Source organism: Hippopotamus amphibius, chromosome 2 (assembly GCF_030028045.1).
Source record: "Hippopotamus amphibius kiboko isolate mHipAmp2 chromosome 2, mHipAmp2.hap2, whole genome shotgun sequence".
Lineage (NCBI taxonomy): Eukaryota > Metazoa > Chordata > Mammalia > Artiodactyla > Hippopotamidae > Hippopotamus > Hippopotamus amphibius.
Window position 1 is genome coordinate 25194665 of NC_080187.1, and position 15796 is coordinate 25210460.

Here is a 15796-nt window from a genome sequence, read left to right on the forward strand (position 1 = left end):
ATATATAAGAAAGTGACTATATAGGAATGTGTGGAAATGAAAGCTCTGCTTGTTGGGGAGAATTGTGAGTTATTTTTTTCTGAATTCTCTGTAATGTTACTTTGTTTTTATAATTTTCAAAAGCATTTTAAAAATTGATATCCCATTTAATACTGTTTCAAATTAAGGGAAAATCTAAGGGAAAAAGTGAGGGACAGAACTTCCTTTCCTTTTTAGGTCTAAGCTCTAAAATACAATTTGCCGAGTGTTCTTGTTTCACTCATCCTGGCAGCCAAAAGGACTTACTCTTTAATGCATTATTGGGTGATAGATGTCGAGCCCCTGGATTTATAGTTGCCTCTAAGCAACTTAGAGGCAAAGGTGGTGTGTGCCCTCTAGCAGAGCCATGTTGAATGCTGGAAGGATGTTTATGCTCTCCTTGGAGAACAGTGTCAAAGGTTTATCATGGAAGCAGGACTCATCTGCTGAGCATTTTATTATAACCAGAGAATCTCTGTTTATTGGGAGAAACCAAAGCTTCAATATTTACTTGTCCATTTGGGAGTCATACTGCTTGATTTGGCTATAAATGTATTTCAGTAGAACTAAAGTTTAACTCTCCTACCATATACAATTAGCTCTTGTTATCCTCAGGCCCTCCTTGCTATTTGGTTTTAATTCTCTGCTTACTGTTTTCATTGCAGCAGGATATTAGGAAGTGTATTTTCTTCCCTAGGATGGTGATAGATAGAGCCTGTTGTCAATTTCTATAACTTGAGAAGATTTTTTTACTCCCATAGCCTCAGCTTTTATTCCTAGTCTCGGCTATCTGTCTCACAAAAGGAGAATTTAAGGACATACAGCATGCCTCTAGGGTAATTTATATTATTTCTGGATATCTTTGCTTTAGTGATGTTATTTTTATATTTCCTTTACAATGTTACATCATATCCAGGGCACAGTTGAACCGTTTGCACACTGTGCAGTGGCTCCTGGTTGAGAAGGCAGCACTGCTGCTTCTAGCTTGTAGTCCACTGGTGAGCCATGTGCCCACCTTCCCTGAAGATGGGGAATCTTGTTCTACTCATAAAGCTGCCACCTGCTTGTCAAGCCTGTGCCTGTGGGACTGTGCCCACCCAGGAGGAGCACCTAGGTCTAATTCTCTCGAAGGCAGCCTGACTCTAACCAGATCGGTTTCTTTTCTTTTCTTTTCTCTTTTTTAGTTGAAGTGTAGTTGATTTACAATGTTGTGTTAGTTTCTAGTGTACAGCAAAGTGATTCAGTCATATATATATATATTTTTTCTCATGTTCTTTTCCATTACATAACAGTTTCTGAAAGCTCTTCAGTGATTTCCCATCTTCTTCAGAGTGAAGTCCATCCTTACTGTGCATGTTTCTCCATCACATGGCCATTAGTGACCTTCCTTTTTTTCATTCCAGTCCAGTCACATGGGCCTACTAGCTGTTGTTAGAACGTATCAGAAATGTTCCCACCTCAGTCCCAAACGACTGTCCCTAGGTTTCCCTGTGACTAGCTAATGCCCCCCATCTTCCTTACCCTTTGTTTTTATACATATCATTTATTATCATCTAAGATATCTCATAATTTACTTACATATTTTTAATCATCTGTTTCCCTCCCCACATTATAATATGAACCCCTTGAAGAGAGGAACCTTTATGTTTCACTCATTCACAGCTGTTTCCCCAGCACCTGAAACGTGGGTACAGTGTCTGGCACATAGCAGGTGAATGAAGAGCTGTATATTAGTTACTTGGTATCCTTGAGTCTCAGTTTCTCTAGCTGTAAAATGGGAATAATAATGCTTATCTGAGAAGGATAGTATTTTGCTTGTGTGTTTTTGAGGATTAATACTAATGTATATCAAGCACCTAACATAGTACCTCAAGGACATATCTACCATGTACTCGATAGGTGTGTGCTTATGTTACTACTATTACCATTACCACCATCATTACTGCCACCACTCCCAGTACTAATACCAGTTCTACTGCCACTGCCAGCACTAATATGAATAAGCTACTACCATCACTACTGCACCAGTACTACCACTATTACTACTACCACTACTATACCATCTCTTCTTCTGCAGTATGCAGTATACTCTTTGTAGTCTGAGTGTAACTCTGAATTAAGATATTTAATAAGGATAATTGCTCCCTGAATAAAGGCTTGTGTATAATAATGCCTACTATTTATCTGTAGGCAAGATTATAAGAAACTGCAAGTTTTGTTCTACTTTGTATGTCCATATTGCCCAGCATGGGGCTTATGTGTGGAAATTGCTTTGTAGTTGTGTCATTGAGTTGGTTTGAACAATACAGACTTAAGTTTGGTTTCCAGTATGATTCTGAGAGGTAAGATTTTGAAACTCACACCTGTGTATATTGTTTCTTTAGATAATTTCTGCTGCTGAAACTTTGACATTGCACCCATCTAGTAAAATTGCTAAAGAAAATCTAGATGTATTCTGTGAAGCCTGGGAATCCCAAATTAGTGACATGTCAACACTGCTGAGAGAAATCAATGATGTGTTTGAAGGAAGACGAGGTGAGGAATTGTCCATATATTGAAATATGTTAGTATCTTAGTGTAACTATTAGTTTTTTAATGTCAAACCTCAGATGCAAAATGAATAACTTGTTATAACCCACCTGGGTTATTTTTATAGTAAAGTATCTTTCACAAAAAAAGTATAAAAATATTATTTGTCCTTCATTTTAGTATCACAGCAGTAAAATTTGTTGTACAACAGTATAGTAGGTTTCTTTGAGTTAATATTAACATTCTAGTTTTCTTATTGAAATTAACTCTATATTTCTCGTAAATTGTTTTTTAATTTTAGTACAAAAGCTCTTCTGTAATACAGTAATTCTCTTATGTAATTCTACTAACTTCATAATGAAATGAATGTAGTTATTTGATTTTCAAATTGCTTTCCTTCCACTTGGATGGAATCTCTTTCCTTGATGACTACATAATCTTGGAATATTTCTTTTGGTGGGTAAGTTCATTGGTATTTCTACAACATGTAGAATAGCACCATACAATGTACAGAGGCATAATTTTTACTCTTATTTTAATATCAATTTGTAATTTTATTTCCCATTGTACTGTGTGTCCAGTTCTTTTTGTTTGTTTTTTATGTATTTTTTCCTTTGTACTGGCTTCTGTTAGTGTCAAGCATGCTTGTTTTTTTAATTAAAATGTCATTTAAAGTCATAATAACATAAAATTACATATTTATTTTTACTGAATATGAACATCTAAACATTTCATATTTTAAAAGATACCCATTTAGGATAATTGCTGATTTGCTTAAAAATCAGGGAATGGTAGACGTTGTAGATATAATTTGTAAAGTATAATAAATGCTTACCATGCTTCTGCATTGGAAGCTTTCTGTGCTAGCTAGTCTGAATGGCATATCATTTTGATGCTTTGATAAAGTACTTATTGCTGCATAGGTTTTTAATGTGAGGCAAATTTTGTATATTAAAAGGTAAATTGATATAATTGATCCATATTTAAAGAAGAATGATAACTTAGCCATAAGACTTGTTTAAGAAATAAAGGAAAGAAGCTTCCCGGTCTTTCTCAACACTAGACTAGTGTCCCCTACGGCTAGACCAGAATTGAAACAGCAAAATCCTATACTTTTTTTTGGACTACGTGGTCACTGTGGTTTCTTTTACTTTCAGTCTGGATATTATGTAAATGATCTCTTCTTTACGTTTAGGTAACCTGTCCCCCCAAATCAGGGTTATCTTAACTTCCTAAGTGCTGAACAGAAATTCCTCTTTACGTGGGAAACTGCTGCCTTTGATCAGTGGGACACCCATTGTTTAACTGGTAGTATCTTGCTGTTCAGAGGCATCCTTACTTATGTGGGGTTAATTGAGGTAGAGTTGCTTAATTTCTTGTATTGCCTTTTTTTTTTCCCTGACTGTTATCATGAAGCTCATAAGAACAGCTTTTTCCGCTAAGAAGTCCAACTCTGAGTTAGCCATTGTTGACTGAACTGAGTCCAGAGCCACTGTGCTCCTCTTCCTGTTCTGTATGGTTATTACGACAAGTCTGCCTGTTACCTTGAACCTGCCGGCTGCAAAGGACAGATTGTATTCTTAAGATTCTGGTCTCTCTTTGCTACTGTTACAACTCATAACTATTTTTGGAAAGCCTTTGCTCTATTTTAGCCACCTCAGTTCTGCTCTGCATATCAATTTACCTGACATGTTTGCACATATCAGTTAGCCAACCAATTAAGTAGCAAACAACATGCTAAGCAGTGAAAAAGAGCCTTCAGTGTTCCCATATTTGAAGTCCATCAGAGAGCTGGTTATTGTCCCCTCACCCAGAGACTCTTAGATTTCATAATAGGGCCTCCTGGGATTGTTTCAAGAACTTAAAAATCAATACTTGTCTTCCTGCCTCTCTGCCTTCATCTAGTTCTGCCTTCAGGGAGGCCGTGGTCTTTGTATCAGAAGGCACCAGGTCAAAAAGACTCCACCTTTCCTTAGTGATGAGTATGTATCAACATTTAGAATTTGAGATTATTTTAGACAAATAAATGTCAAAAAGATGCTCTCTCTCATAACCTGCAGCTTCTATCCCTTATTTAAGGAATCTGAATTTCCTTTGTTCTACTTGAACCATCTTGAAGTTAATCTGACTAGGCTTCAGTTTATAGGGACGTACCAGATTCCACAGCTCTGCACCTGTTTCATCACTTGGCAGACTGGACGCAGGAGGTACTGTTCACTGAAATGGGGCGAACAGGAAGAGGAGCATGCTTGTGGATAAACACGAGCTTACTTGGGGGATGTATGAGTCCAGAACAAGGGAGTGATCCATCAAGAGATGATGATGGGGCCATGATAGTAGATATGAAGATGAAAGGACTGATTTAAGAAGAATTTTATCAGTAATATTGGTAGGATTTGATGATTAATTGAATGTAGAGGTAAGAGAGAGTTGGGGGATAACAACTGGGTTTGGTCTAATCCAAATTCTAAAATACCCCAGGCCTACTCCTGAGGTTACTTAATAATCTGCCTTTCCTTCAGTGGTTAGGGATTCATTTTAAGTGGGTCTGGAGACATGAATTTTTTCCTGATTGATCATGCCATAAAAAGCCCCTTTCAGAACCAAAAAAACTACTTATAAAAACTTCTAATAAGGAGTAATATAGCGTATCTTCAGTGAAATAATGAGGCTTTCCTGTCCTTGGGGAATTAGCTTTATTTTGTAGAGCTGCAGAAAAGCTCTGGATATTGAAAATGGACAGCAATTAGGTTATCATGAGAAATCATTTTGCTGTCCGCATAAGATGAGAGGGCCTTTTGAACTTAATTCTGGACTTAATTTATCTGGAGGTGTAAACTCAGAGGTAAAGATGGCACAAGTGTCATGTTGATTTAGAAAGTATTAAACAAAGGACCTAGGGAGTATTAAACTTATAATTCCCCTGTGAAGACAGTGCTTCAAAAACAATTCTCTAAATCAATGTCTGTACCAAATATATTTTTTTCACATTCACCAACCAAATTACAGTTTTATTTCTCAGTCACATGTAATTAATAGACTAAATTATCAAAACTAATGTACTAACATTTCTGTTTATTTAATAATATTTTAAAAATTAAATGTGAATAGAAAATTTATGATAAATTATATATGTTATTTGTAGGAGAGAAGTATGGCTACCTTTCACTTCCAAAGCCAATGGTAAGTAGAAAACCCTTGTACACTTGAGAATGTTTTTATTCAGAATTCAAGTTATGCTGTTGTGGCCTATTGCTACTCCCCCCAACTTCCAATAGCTGACATTACAAAAAAAAGTTAGGACGTTAAATGTTGCCTGTTCAGAACTGTTATTCTGAGTAGCAGTCTAGATGTAGCCCGTAGTCTGGTTATTTGTGTTGGGTTTGGGGGTTGAGGGAATAGGTAACAGATTTTGTGATTAAGAAGCCATAATCTGAAGTCAGAGGGCTTTTCGTTCTTCATATCTTGGGTCTAATTCACAAGGTCATGTTGGAACCATTTTATGAATACTGAGAATTTTCTTAATGTTCTTGAAGAAAATAAGCCATTCTGTTTATATTTATAGAGACTTGTTTTCTTTAGCTTTATGCAGTTGAAACTGATGCATCAGAGTGCATTGCAAATAGTGCCCACTAGATGGCAGGCTTGGTTACATTATTAAGATGGTTTTTGTATCTTTTCAGGCAATTCCCTTTCAGTCTTCATTAAACACTTTAATAATAATAATTTGTAAAAATGAAAATAGCGAAAGCACAACTAAATTTAAAAGAATAAGTGGGGTATAAGATACTAAATAAAATAAAACCTAAAAACCTCAAGGATATTCTTAACTTTTTAAAATGCTTTATGAATTGCTTTGTAGTCTACTAGACTGAGAAGATGCAGATGATGTGACTCTACAAAGAGATCACTGGTCATCTCTATTTTCTGATGAACCTAAGAGGCAGCATGTGTGTGTGTGTGGTTTAAATGAATGTTTCCTTGAAAGAAAATAAATGGCTCCCTGCATCTCCTGGCCCTTCTGTCTCTACTAGCCCAGCCGTTCTGGAACTCCTGTCCCAACTAGGGGAGTTCTTACCACATCTCAGAATGAGAGGAATGCCCAACTTGGGCTGCCATCTCCAGAGAACTTCTGAATATATTTTTCAAAGAAACATTGCTATTGGTAGTGGTTTCTACAAGTAAGTAAGCATCTGTGGGCCAGCCTGGTAACGTAACTAGTGTACAATGTCTTCTCCTCCCCTAGGGGAAATATATTCTGAGTTCTAAATAGCCTACATAGAAACGAACTTGTTGTTTCAAAAATAGGGGGCATCACATATGCTGGTTCAAATACTAAATCCTAAATTCTTAGTATAATCTCCTATATAACCTGTATATAGGATTAGGAATCTGGATGTCAGTGAAACTAGGGTGCTGAAATTTAGCCCTCAAATGTGCAAACTGGTTGAAGGAATTGGATTCCAGAGTCATAATATTAGGAATATATTGAAATATATTAGGAATATATTGAAAGCTACATATAGTGGTTAATTTTATTATATCATTTAATAGAGGGGCCGGGGAGGTTTGGGGGTATAATAATTGGACTATGAGAAAACTGCAGAAGTCTTTAAGTGTTTCTAGGACACAGATCTGCTTTCCCTCACTCCAGATTTCCAACTAACTCCTTGTTCAAAGTTGAACCCACATATTAGTAGTGTGTAATTGCAAACAACTTTGCAATTACAGTTGACCCTTGAACAACATGGGTTTGAACTTTGGGGTCCACTTATTCCTGGATTTTTTTCAATAGTACATACTATTATATTATTAATAGTACAGTACTACACCATCTAGGGTTGGTTGAATCCACAGATACAGAACCACAGACACCAGGTAACCGCGGGTACGGAGGGCTGACTATAAGTGATACATAGCTTTTCGGCTATGGGTGGAGAATCAGTGCCCTTAACCCCCATGTTGTTCAAGGGTTAGCTGTAGTTGTTTGTTTTTACTTAAACAATTTAATATAGTTTAAGTATGTACTGAAATTTTTCAAATTAAAATTTTATTACAGGTATTTTGTTATGCTTTCTATTACTATTGCATTTCTTCACAGTTAACTCTACTGATTTTTAAGATGCCCTAATCTTTTTATTGTCACAGAAGAATAATGCAAACCTGAAATCCTTAAAGCCAGACAAGCCTGACTCTGAGGTAAGACCCTTTTCTTTGCAATAGTCTTATTTCTAATCTTCCTTTTACATAATTAATGACTATATCATTGTGATTAAAATGTGTGTTTTGTAGGAGCAAGCCAAGATAGCAAAGCTTGGACTCAAGCTGGGTTTGCTCACCTCTGATGCCAACTGCGAGATTGAGAAGTGGGAGGATCAGGAGAATGAGATTGTTCGATATGGACGGAACATGTCCAGTATGGCCTATTCTCTGTATTTATTTACCAGGTAAATGTAGTTACATTTTAATCTTTTAAGATGAATTTAATGATATCTAATGTAAAGAAAAAGTGCTATGTTACATTGTTAATAGGTTAAAGTTGGTTCCAAATATATGGTGAAAAGACCATAAGTAGTTCTTATGGCAATTAAGTGAACACAACAAGAAGACATTAATTTAACTAGGATTTAGATTTAGAAGAGATCCTTTTCTAGGTGGTGTCCCATTCCTTCTATAATTTTGAAATAATTTTGCTTTCTGCTTTTTGTCATCCCATATATTAGTGTCTCTCCCAACCGACATCAGTAAGTTTAGTGAACATGCCTTTTAAATCTTTACACAGTGACGGATTGTACACAGATCAAGGAATAGAGCCATGAGGTCTGTCACCTCAACAGGGTGCCAAACCTCCACGGATCAGTATTCATTGTGTAGCAGAGAATTTCTCTCACTTTGCACTTACCTAACCTACACTCTCTCCCTTGTTCACCTTACAAGACTGTTGGTCAAATGCCTTGTTGCAGTCCATGTCACTCACATTCATCCTCCATTATAATAACGGGAGATTATACATATGGCACAGGGTTTCCATGTTGCTAGAAATTTTTTTTTTATTGAGATACAGTTAACAGACAATAAACAGCATATATTTAGATGGACAATTTGGTACCCCAATTTCCCAATTCATTCCCCCCAACCCTCCCCGCTTTCCCCACTTGGTGTCCATGTGTTTGTTCTCTACACCTGTGTCTCTATTTCTGCCTTGCATTTCCTCTTTCATAGTTGTTAGCATTTGCCTTATGTATTGAGGTGCTCCTATATTGGGTGCATACATGTTTATAATTGTTATCTCCTCTTCTTGGATGGATCCCTTGATCTTTATGTAATGTCCTTTCTTGTCTCTTGTAACATTTTTCATTTTAAAGTCTATTTTATCTGATAGGAGTATTGCTACTCCAGCTTTCTTTTGGTTTTCATTTGCATGGAATATCTTTTTCCATCCCCTCACTTTCAGTCTGTATGTGTCCCTAGGTCTGAAGTAGGTCTCTTGTAGACAGCATATATATGGGTCCTGTGTTTGTATCCATTCAGCCAGCCTGTGTCTTTTGGTTGGTGCATTTAATCCATTTACATTCAAGGTCATTATCAATATGTATGTTCCTATTACCATTTTCTTAATTGTTTTGTTGTTGTTTTTGTAGGTCCTTTTCTTCTCTTATGTTTCCTGCTTAGAGAAGTCCCTTTCACATTTGTTGTAGGACTGGTTTGGTGGTGCTGAATTCTCTTAGTTGCCGCTTGTCTGTAAAGCTTTTGATTTCTCCATCGAATCGGAATGAGATCCTTGCTGGGTAGAATATTCTTGGTTGTAGGTTCTTCCCTTTCATCACTTGAAATATATCATGCCACTCCCTTCTGGCTTGCAGAGTTTCTGCTGAGAAATCAGCTGTTACCCTTATGGGAGTTCCCTTGTATGTTATTTGTCATTTTTCCCTTGTTGCTTTTAATAACATTTCTCTGTCTTCAATTTTTGTCAGTTTGACTGTTATGTGTCTTGGCGTGTTTCTCCTTGGGTTTATCCTGCCTGGGACTCTCTGCGCTTCCTGGACTTGGCTAGCTATTTCCTTTCCAATGTTAGGGAAGTTTTCAACTATAATCTCTTCCAGTATTTTCTCGGGTCCTTTCTCTCTCTCTTCTCCTTCTGGGACCCCTATAATGCGAATGTTGGTGCATTTAACATTGTCCCAGAGGTCTCTTAGGCTGTCTTCAGTTCTTTTCATTCTTTTTTTCCTTATTCTTTTCCACATCAGTGATTTTCACCATTCTGTCTTCCAGGTCACTTATTCGCCCTTCTGTTTCAGTTAATCTGTTGTTGGTTCCTTCTAGTGTATTTTTCATTTCTGTTATTGTGTTGCATATCTCTGTTTGTTTGCTCTTTAATTCTTCTAGGTCTTTGGTAAACTTTTCAATCTTTGCATCCAGTCTTTTTTCAAAGTCCTGGATCATCTTCACTATCATTATTCTGAATTCTTTTTTCTGTAAGGGTGCCTATCTCCTCTTCATTTAGTTGTTTTTCTGGGGTTTTATCCTGTCCCTTCATCTGGTACAAAGTCCTCTGCTTTTTCATTTTCTCTATCTTTCTGTGGCTGTGGTTTTCAGTTCCACAAGATGAAATACTGCTGATACTGCTTGATACTGCTGTCTGCCCTCTTGTTGCTAGAAATTTTATCTGTTATCCTCTCAATAGAATTTTCTCAAGGAATGACTTCAAGCTTTTCATTTTCTGATATCTTTTTCCCTTTTAGAAACTGGAAAATACTTGATCTCTTCAGTGTTATGGCTTCTCTCCTACTCCTTTTGATTTTGAAATTAGAACCAGCAGTGGCTCACACCTGCATATTGTTTCAGTATTGTGGAATGTAATCTGCTTGGACTGGAGTCTAAAGCTCAGTTAAAGTAACTGGAATCTCTGCAACTTTGTGGGCTTTCGGGCTCAATAAACAGCCCCCTTCCCCCAGCCAAGTGCTGAACAAGATGATAAATAAGCAAAAGACCAGGCAGATGGGGCCAGTGACATCTATGTGGATGAAGCTGATACTGAGTAATGTAGTGTATTGCCACAGGCAAGTAGGTTTTTAAAAATAATCCCTAGAATTAAGAAATCTTATCCATAGGAGAAGAATGTATCTCTTAAAACACTTGGAAGACCAGGTATATCCCAAAGGCACCTTTATTACCAAGAGAATAAAGAGAAAAGAAAGGGCTACCATGTCCAATTTATTTTTGCAAAGTTACCCGAAAGACTGAAAAGATCAATAAATGTTCACCCTCTTCTATGGGGTGAAATAAGTGAGAGAGCAGAGTGAAGTGAGGGATGCTGTGCTAGTGAAGATTCCTTCATATGGAGGAAAGATTAGGAGTGAGGAAGAAGCACTCTTTCTTGTCTTGATGTCTTCTACCTTTTCAAGAGAAATGATTCTTCTGGAGGGTGAAGGAGAAATGATAGGAGTTGAATAATTTTGCCTCTGATTAGCAGTCATTTGTTAATATCTTTCCATATTTTCCATCATTGGAGACCTCCCCCTCCCCTCCCCACTTTGGTGATTTCGTTCCTTTGTTCTTAAACCTTAGCAAGCTTCTCCTGGGATTGAGTTTTCCCAAAACTAATTTTGACCTCCTTTCTTAGTTCATATCATTTAAAAATCGGATGAGTCAAGTCTGCAAAAGAAAAGAAAATGGAATTCCTTTGTTTACCCACACTCAGCGTGTGGGTAACTGAAATGTGAAGATTAACTGAGGAAACAAAGACCTTTACTTTGGGCTGGACTCATGCTAGCTATCTCACGGTTGTAAAAATCAGATTAAAAAACTTTTTCTGACTGATAAAAACTGGAGAAATAAATTATTACTTATTGAATGTAGTTTGATATATAAAATCCTTCCACGTAAAAGAATTCACTAGAAATTTTTTCTGAGTTTGTGACTGGCCCTCTTATTTCATGTTTCTTATTTCAGAATATTTCAGGGTTATATGGTTAGTGATTTTTGTTTCTGAGTCAGAATAGTGGATTTTGATAAGGGATGACATGCATCTCTCAGAGACTAGGAAGCATGAGGAACAGGGATAACAAAGCTGTATGGAATGGGACTTGTCACTGGAATATGGTTATTGGATAGGAACCACTGAAGTTCAGGAAAAGAAAATGGATTTTCTTTAATTGGTAATAAATACCTTGTGCCATTTTGACAAGTCTTGGTAATATGATTGTGGTAAAATCACAAGCTGGCTTTTTGGCCCCCCCTCCGCCCCATCAGTATTCCTGTTTTTCCCCAGACAATTTTTCTGTTTCTCCTTAAGGTGATGGTTTACCAGCCTCATCTAATTGCTTTTTTCTGAGACTCATCTGTTAGTCTTCACAGTATCCAGTTTTGTAGTTTTCCTGGGCAATTTTAGAGCTTTTCTTCAGGCTAGTGTTTAAGGTTGTTTTAACGGTTTTTATAATTTCTTTATCATTTATATACAGTTACTCGTATTTCTTTATAATTTAGATATTTTAGCTTTTTTAGTACATTGTAGTTTTTAAAATTTCACACTTAACAATGCCTTATAGTTTTTAAAGTGGTTTCTGCTTCATAATTTCATTTGATCCTTATAACAGTTTATCCGATAATAAGAATATTTCGTTCACATCTCATGGTTATTAAGGGGTAGGACTGGTAACAACCAGATTTCGCATCTTCTGATCATGCCTAGGCAGCTGCTCTTCTTAACGCATTTTTTGCTCTTTGTTGTAATTTACTTTTCACTTGTAAAGTTCTTAATTCTTGGTAGTTTTCAGTGTGATGTTCCTAATCTTCTGATGAGAGTGCTAGCACAAATATTGTTATGATTATTTTATAGACTCAGAATTGAAACTTAACTGACATACCTCATCAAAAACAGCTGAATTCCTGCCACAGTTGAAATCAAGAATGAGAATTTCCTGATTTTGGTCTGATCTTTTTTCCTTTATGGAACAATGGGCTCTTAGTTAAGACATATTATCAGATCTCATATGTTTAACTTATGAAGGAAAATGAAGAAGGTTAAAAAAGAAAGATAAAACTTAAATAATAACTCCTCAGTTTTAAGTTTCTTTACATTATAAAATTAGCATATATAATGTTCACCAATTTTTTAAAGTGCCTTAAGAGGTAATAGTTAAATGTTAAAGCTGCTATAAGAATAGTCACAATATTATTAGTCTGTTCAATATTATTCTTCAAAATTTGGGATCTGTTAATACACAAAATGCTCTAAAACTTTAATCTAAAATCAATTTCCAGGCAATAACTTTTTCTTACCTCCTTAATAATTCATTTTATTTCAGGGGAGAGGGGCCAATAAAAACTTCCCAGGATTTAATTCATCAACTAGAGGTAGGTTTTATTTCCATTTTAATACCTTATTATTATTATTATTATTATTATTTTGCCTGCGCCATGCGGCTTGTGGGATCTTAGTTCTCTGACCAGGGATTGAACTCAGGGCTCTGGCAGTGAGAGTGCCGCGTCCTAAACGCTGGATCACCGGGGAATTCCCCTATGCTAATACTTTCATTCTGGGCTAAAACTTGGTGATAGCTAATTTTCTAAATGATTTACTGTATCATGTTTGTATGTTTACCTATGTATACAACACATGTACTATAAAGAATGGTAGAAAAGTAGAGGGCTTGCAGTAGCATTTTGTGGAGCTTTTTGGTATCTTACTGGAAAAAAACTTAAATATTAGGGATAAAGTAGAATGGGCTTTTGAGAGTCAATATGTGCAATATTAAGTTTTAGGTTTTCCCACGTAGGTGAAAATATCCTATCAGCGGATGCATATCTCTTATACTGTCCTGAATGCTAGGAAAGCTTTTTGGCTTCTTCATTACTGAATTGGATGAATGATATTGATTAAAGAAGATAACACATAAGAAAGCATCTGTCATGGGCTTGAGACCATTACAGGATCTCAGTACACGTTAGTTTTCCTTTTCTTCTTCCATATTCCTGATGATTTAGGGCATTCGGGAGAGACATATACTGACACTTACCCTTCAGCCCTGTGTGTCTCATGAAACTCCACATGGGCCTAGCTCTACTTCTCCTCCTTTACATTAGCTTAGATTGATAAGTGCATTACCAGAGTCCTTTCTTATTTCCCCTAACTCTCATGTTAGTCTGTATGCCTCTCTAGAACCAAGGGCATTCTTGCATTTGAAATTTCTATCACTTTATCACCTTTATGCAGTTTCCTTTGGCATTCCCATGTGCTTTCACCTGAGCCTCTTCAGGAAAGGGATTTCGGCTTGAGAGGATGCTTGTCAACTGAGTCAGAAGAATTATAGAAAATATTTCATTTGGAATTTTCTATAAAGTCGACCATAAGTGAGCTATTTCCCTTGTAAAAAGTTAGAATAAATTCTGGATTCATTCTGTTCAGTCTGACCCACATCTATTCCAGGTCACACCACCCCATAGAGGGTATTTCACTGCAAAAGATCCACTACTCACCTTCTTCCTGTGTTAGCTTATTCATTAAACCAACATCTGCTGAATTGGCGACATAAAATGTTCATCAAATATTCATTGAGATTGTACTGTGTGTCAGATCCTGGGGATAAGAGCTCTGTGGAGAAGAGTGAAGGAAAGAAAGCCCCTACCCCATGGAGCTTACATTCTAGTGGGAGCAAATAGACAATAAAAAGTTAAGTATGTAATGTCCATATATAAGTACTGAGAGAGAAAATCCTGTAGGATAAGAAGAGAGGTGGCCAGAAAAGACAGCTTTAAGGAGGTAACATTTGAGTAGAGTGTTGAGAGAGTGAGCGGATGGATCCCTTGGGGTAGAATCTTTCAGGCAGACAGAACAAGTGCAAAGGCCCTGAGGTTTAGGGATAGGCTGGAGGTGTCTGAAGAACAAAAGGAGACAAGCGTAGGTGGAATGGAGTGAGCCAGGAGCAAGGTGGTAACACATGACATCTCTGAGCCATGGGAAGAACCTTGAAATTTGTTCAAGTATGATGGAAAACCCACTGAGGGTTTTGAGGAGCAGTGGCATGACCTGACTTCTGTTTCAAAAGGTTTTTGGCTTGACCAACAGGGTAAATAGTAGTACCATTTACTGAGAGAGGGAACAGAGGGACAATACTGGATTTAGAGGGTGGAAATCAAGTATTTTGTTTTGCTGAAGTAGGATGTACAAGAGTGGTGTCAGGATAGATGAAGAATGGAGAGAGAGATTTGGGAGTCATCAGCTTTAAGGTGATTTTAAAACCATGATACTCGTAAGACAGGGATCTTGCCCCCAAGAGGTCTGCAGGCTAGAGGGGAAGAGAAGGTGGGTACAAGAGAAAGTGGGAATGTGGAATGATGAGGAACAGGTGCGTATGTGAGTCATTCTGTTCGGTTAGAAGGGAGGTGGAAAACACATTGGTTTCCCTTTAAAGGATAGGGAAGGATGCGAAGGACTATTTGACCTTGAGATCAGGTTATCCAGTGCTAGCAAGGCTATTGGCAAGGGGGTTAAATTTAACCCTGAAATTATTGCCTCCTTCTTCATATGCTTTATCTAATTTATTACCATGATCTGTTATTTTTCTTCATAGATCACTCTCAAATTTGCCCTGTTCTTTTCCTTCTTACTGCTGCCACCTGAAGCTAAGTCTTCACTTCCCTGGCATCTCTGACTTTAAAAGATTCTGTGAAAAAAAAAAAAGATTCTGTGTACCATTTAAAAATAATCATCCTGAATATTCTAAAGTATTTTTCAGTATTCTTTCCCATCATCCTATTGTCCTCACTAAATTGTACAATGTGTGGTGAATAGTAAAAAAATAATCTGAATTGGCCCCCTTAAATGGCTGGTTGAAAAATGTGTATAGGTGACAAAATCTGTCTTGCTGAGCTGGAAGCAGGAATGTTCTAAAGCTTTTGACCTCATCTGACCCTTTTGATCCCATATTCCAAGATTCATCACCCGTTTATAATTGGGGCTATTATGAGATGAGCTTTGGATCTAACCAAAAGCCGAGACATAATTTTTATGGCTAAGTATCATATGTCCGTGTGATCCTCCACGGTAGCTGGAGATGTCTTAGTGTAGAGGAGCCTCTGCAGGGACTGATTTGCATTGGGTCCGGGAAATCTGCTTCTGAATACAGTTAAACTCTAGTGTTTTCCTGGACGCAACAAAAACCTTAGGCGTTCCATGGCAGACCTTTTATGTTTAGGTTTTATTTTTTAAATTCTAAATGAAAATTATCCATGAGTATATTTCTTACCG

The 15796-nt window shown here is 37.0% G+C and overlaps 1 protein-coding gene across 3 annotated transcripts in view; it reads left to right on the top strand.

Moving 5' to 3' along the window:
* CTNNAL1 (catenin alpha like 1) overlaps positions 1-15796 on the top strand; it is a 58783-nt gene that overhangs the window by 41457 nt on the left and 1530 nt on the right. For 2 of the 3 annotated variants that reach the window (XR_009051538.1, XM_057724387.1), the window contains exons 11-15: positions 2403-2553; positions 5693-5730; positions 7696-7746; positions 7840-7994; positions 12855-12903. Coding sequence is in view for 2 of the 3 variants with exons in the window: in XM_057724387.1 (XP_057580370.1) it covers positions 2403-2553; positions 5693-5730; positions 7696-7746; positions 7840-7994; positions 12855-12903 (444 nt within the window). In the remaining variant the exon portion in view is untranslated. Of the gene's footprint in view, positions 1-2402; positions 2554-5692; positions 5731-7695; positions 7747-7839; positions 7995-12854; positions 12904-13762; positions 14934-15796 lie in introns of those variants that run through there. The other variant, XM_057724388.1, reaches the window with a different exon arrangement.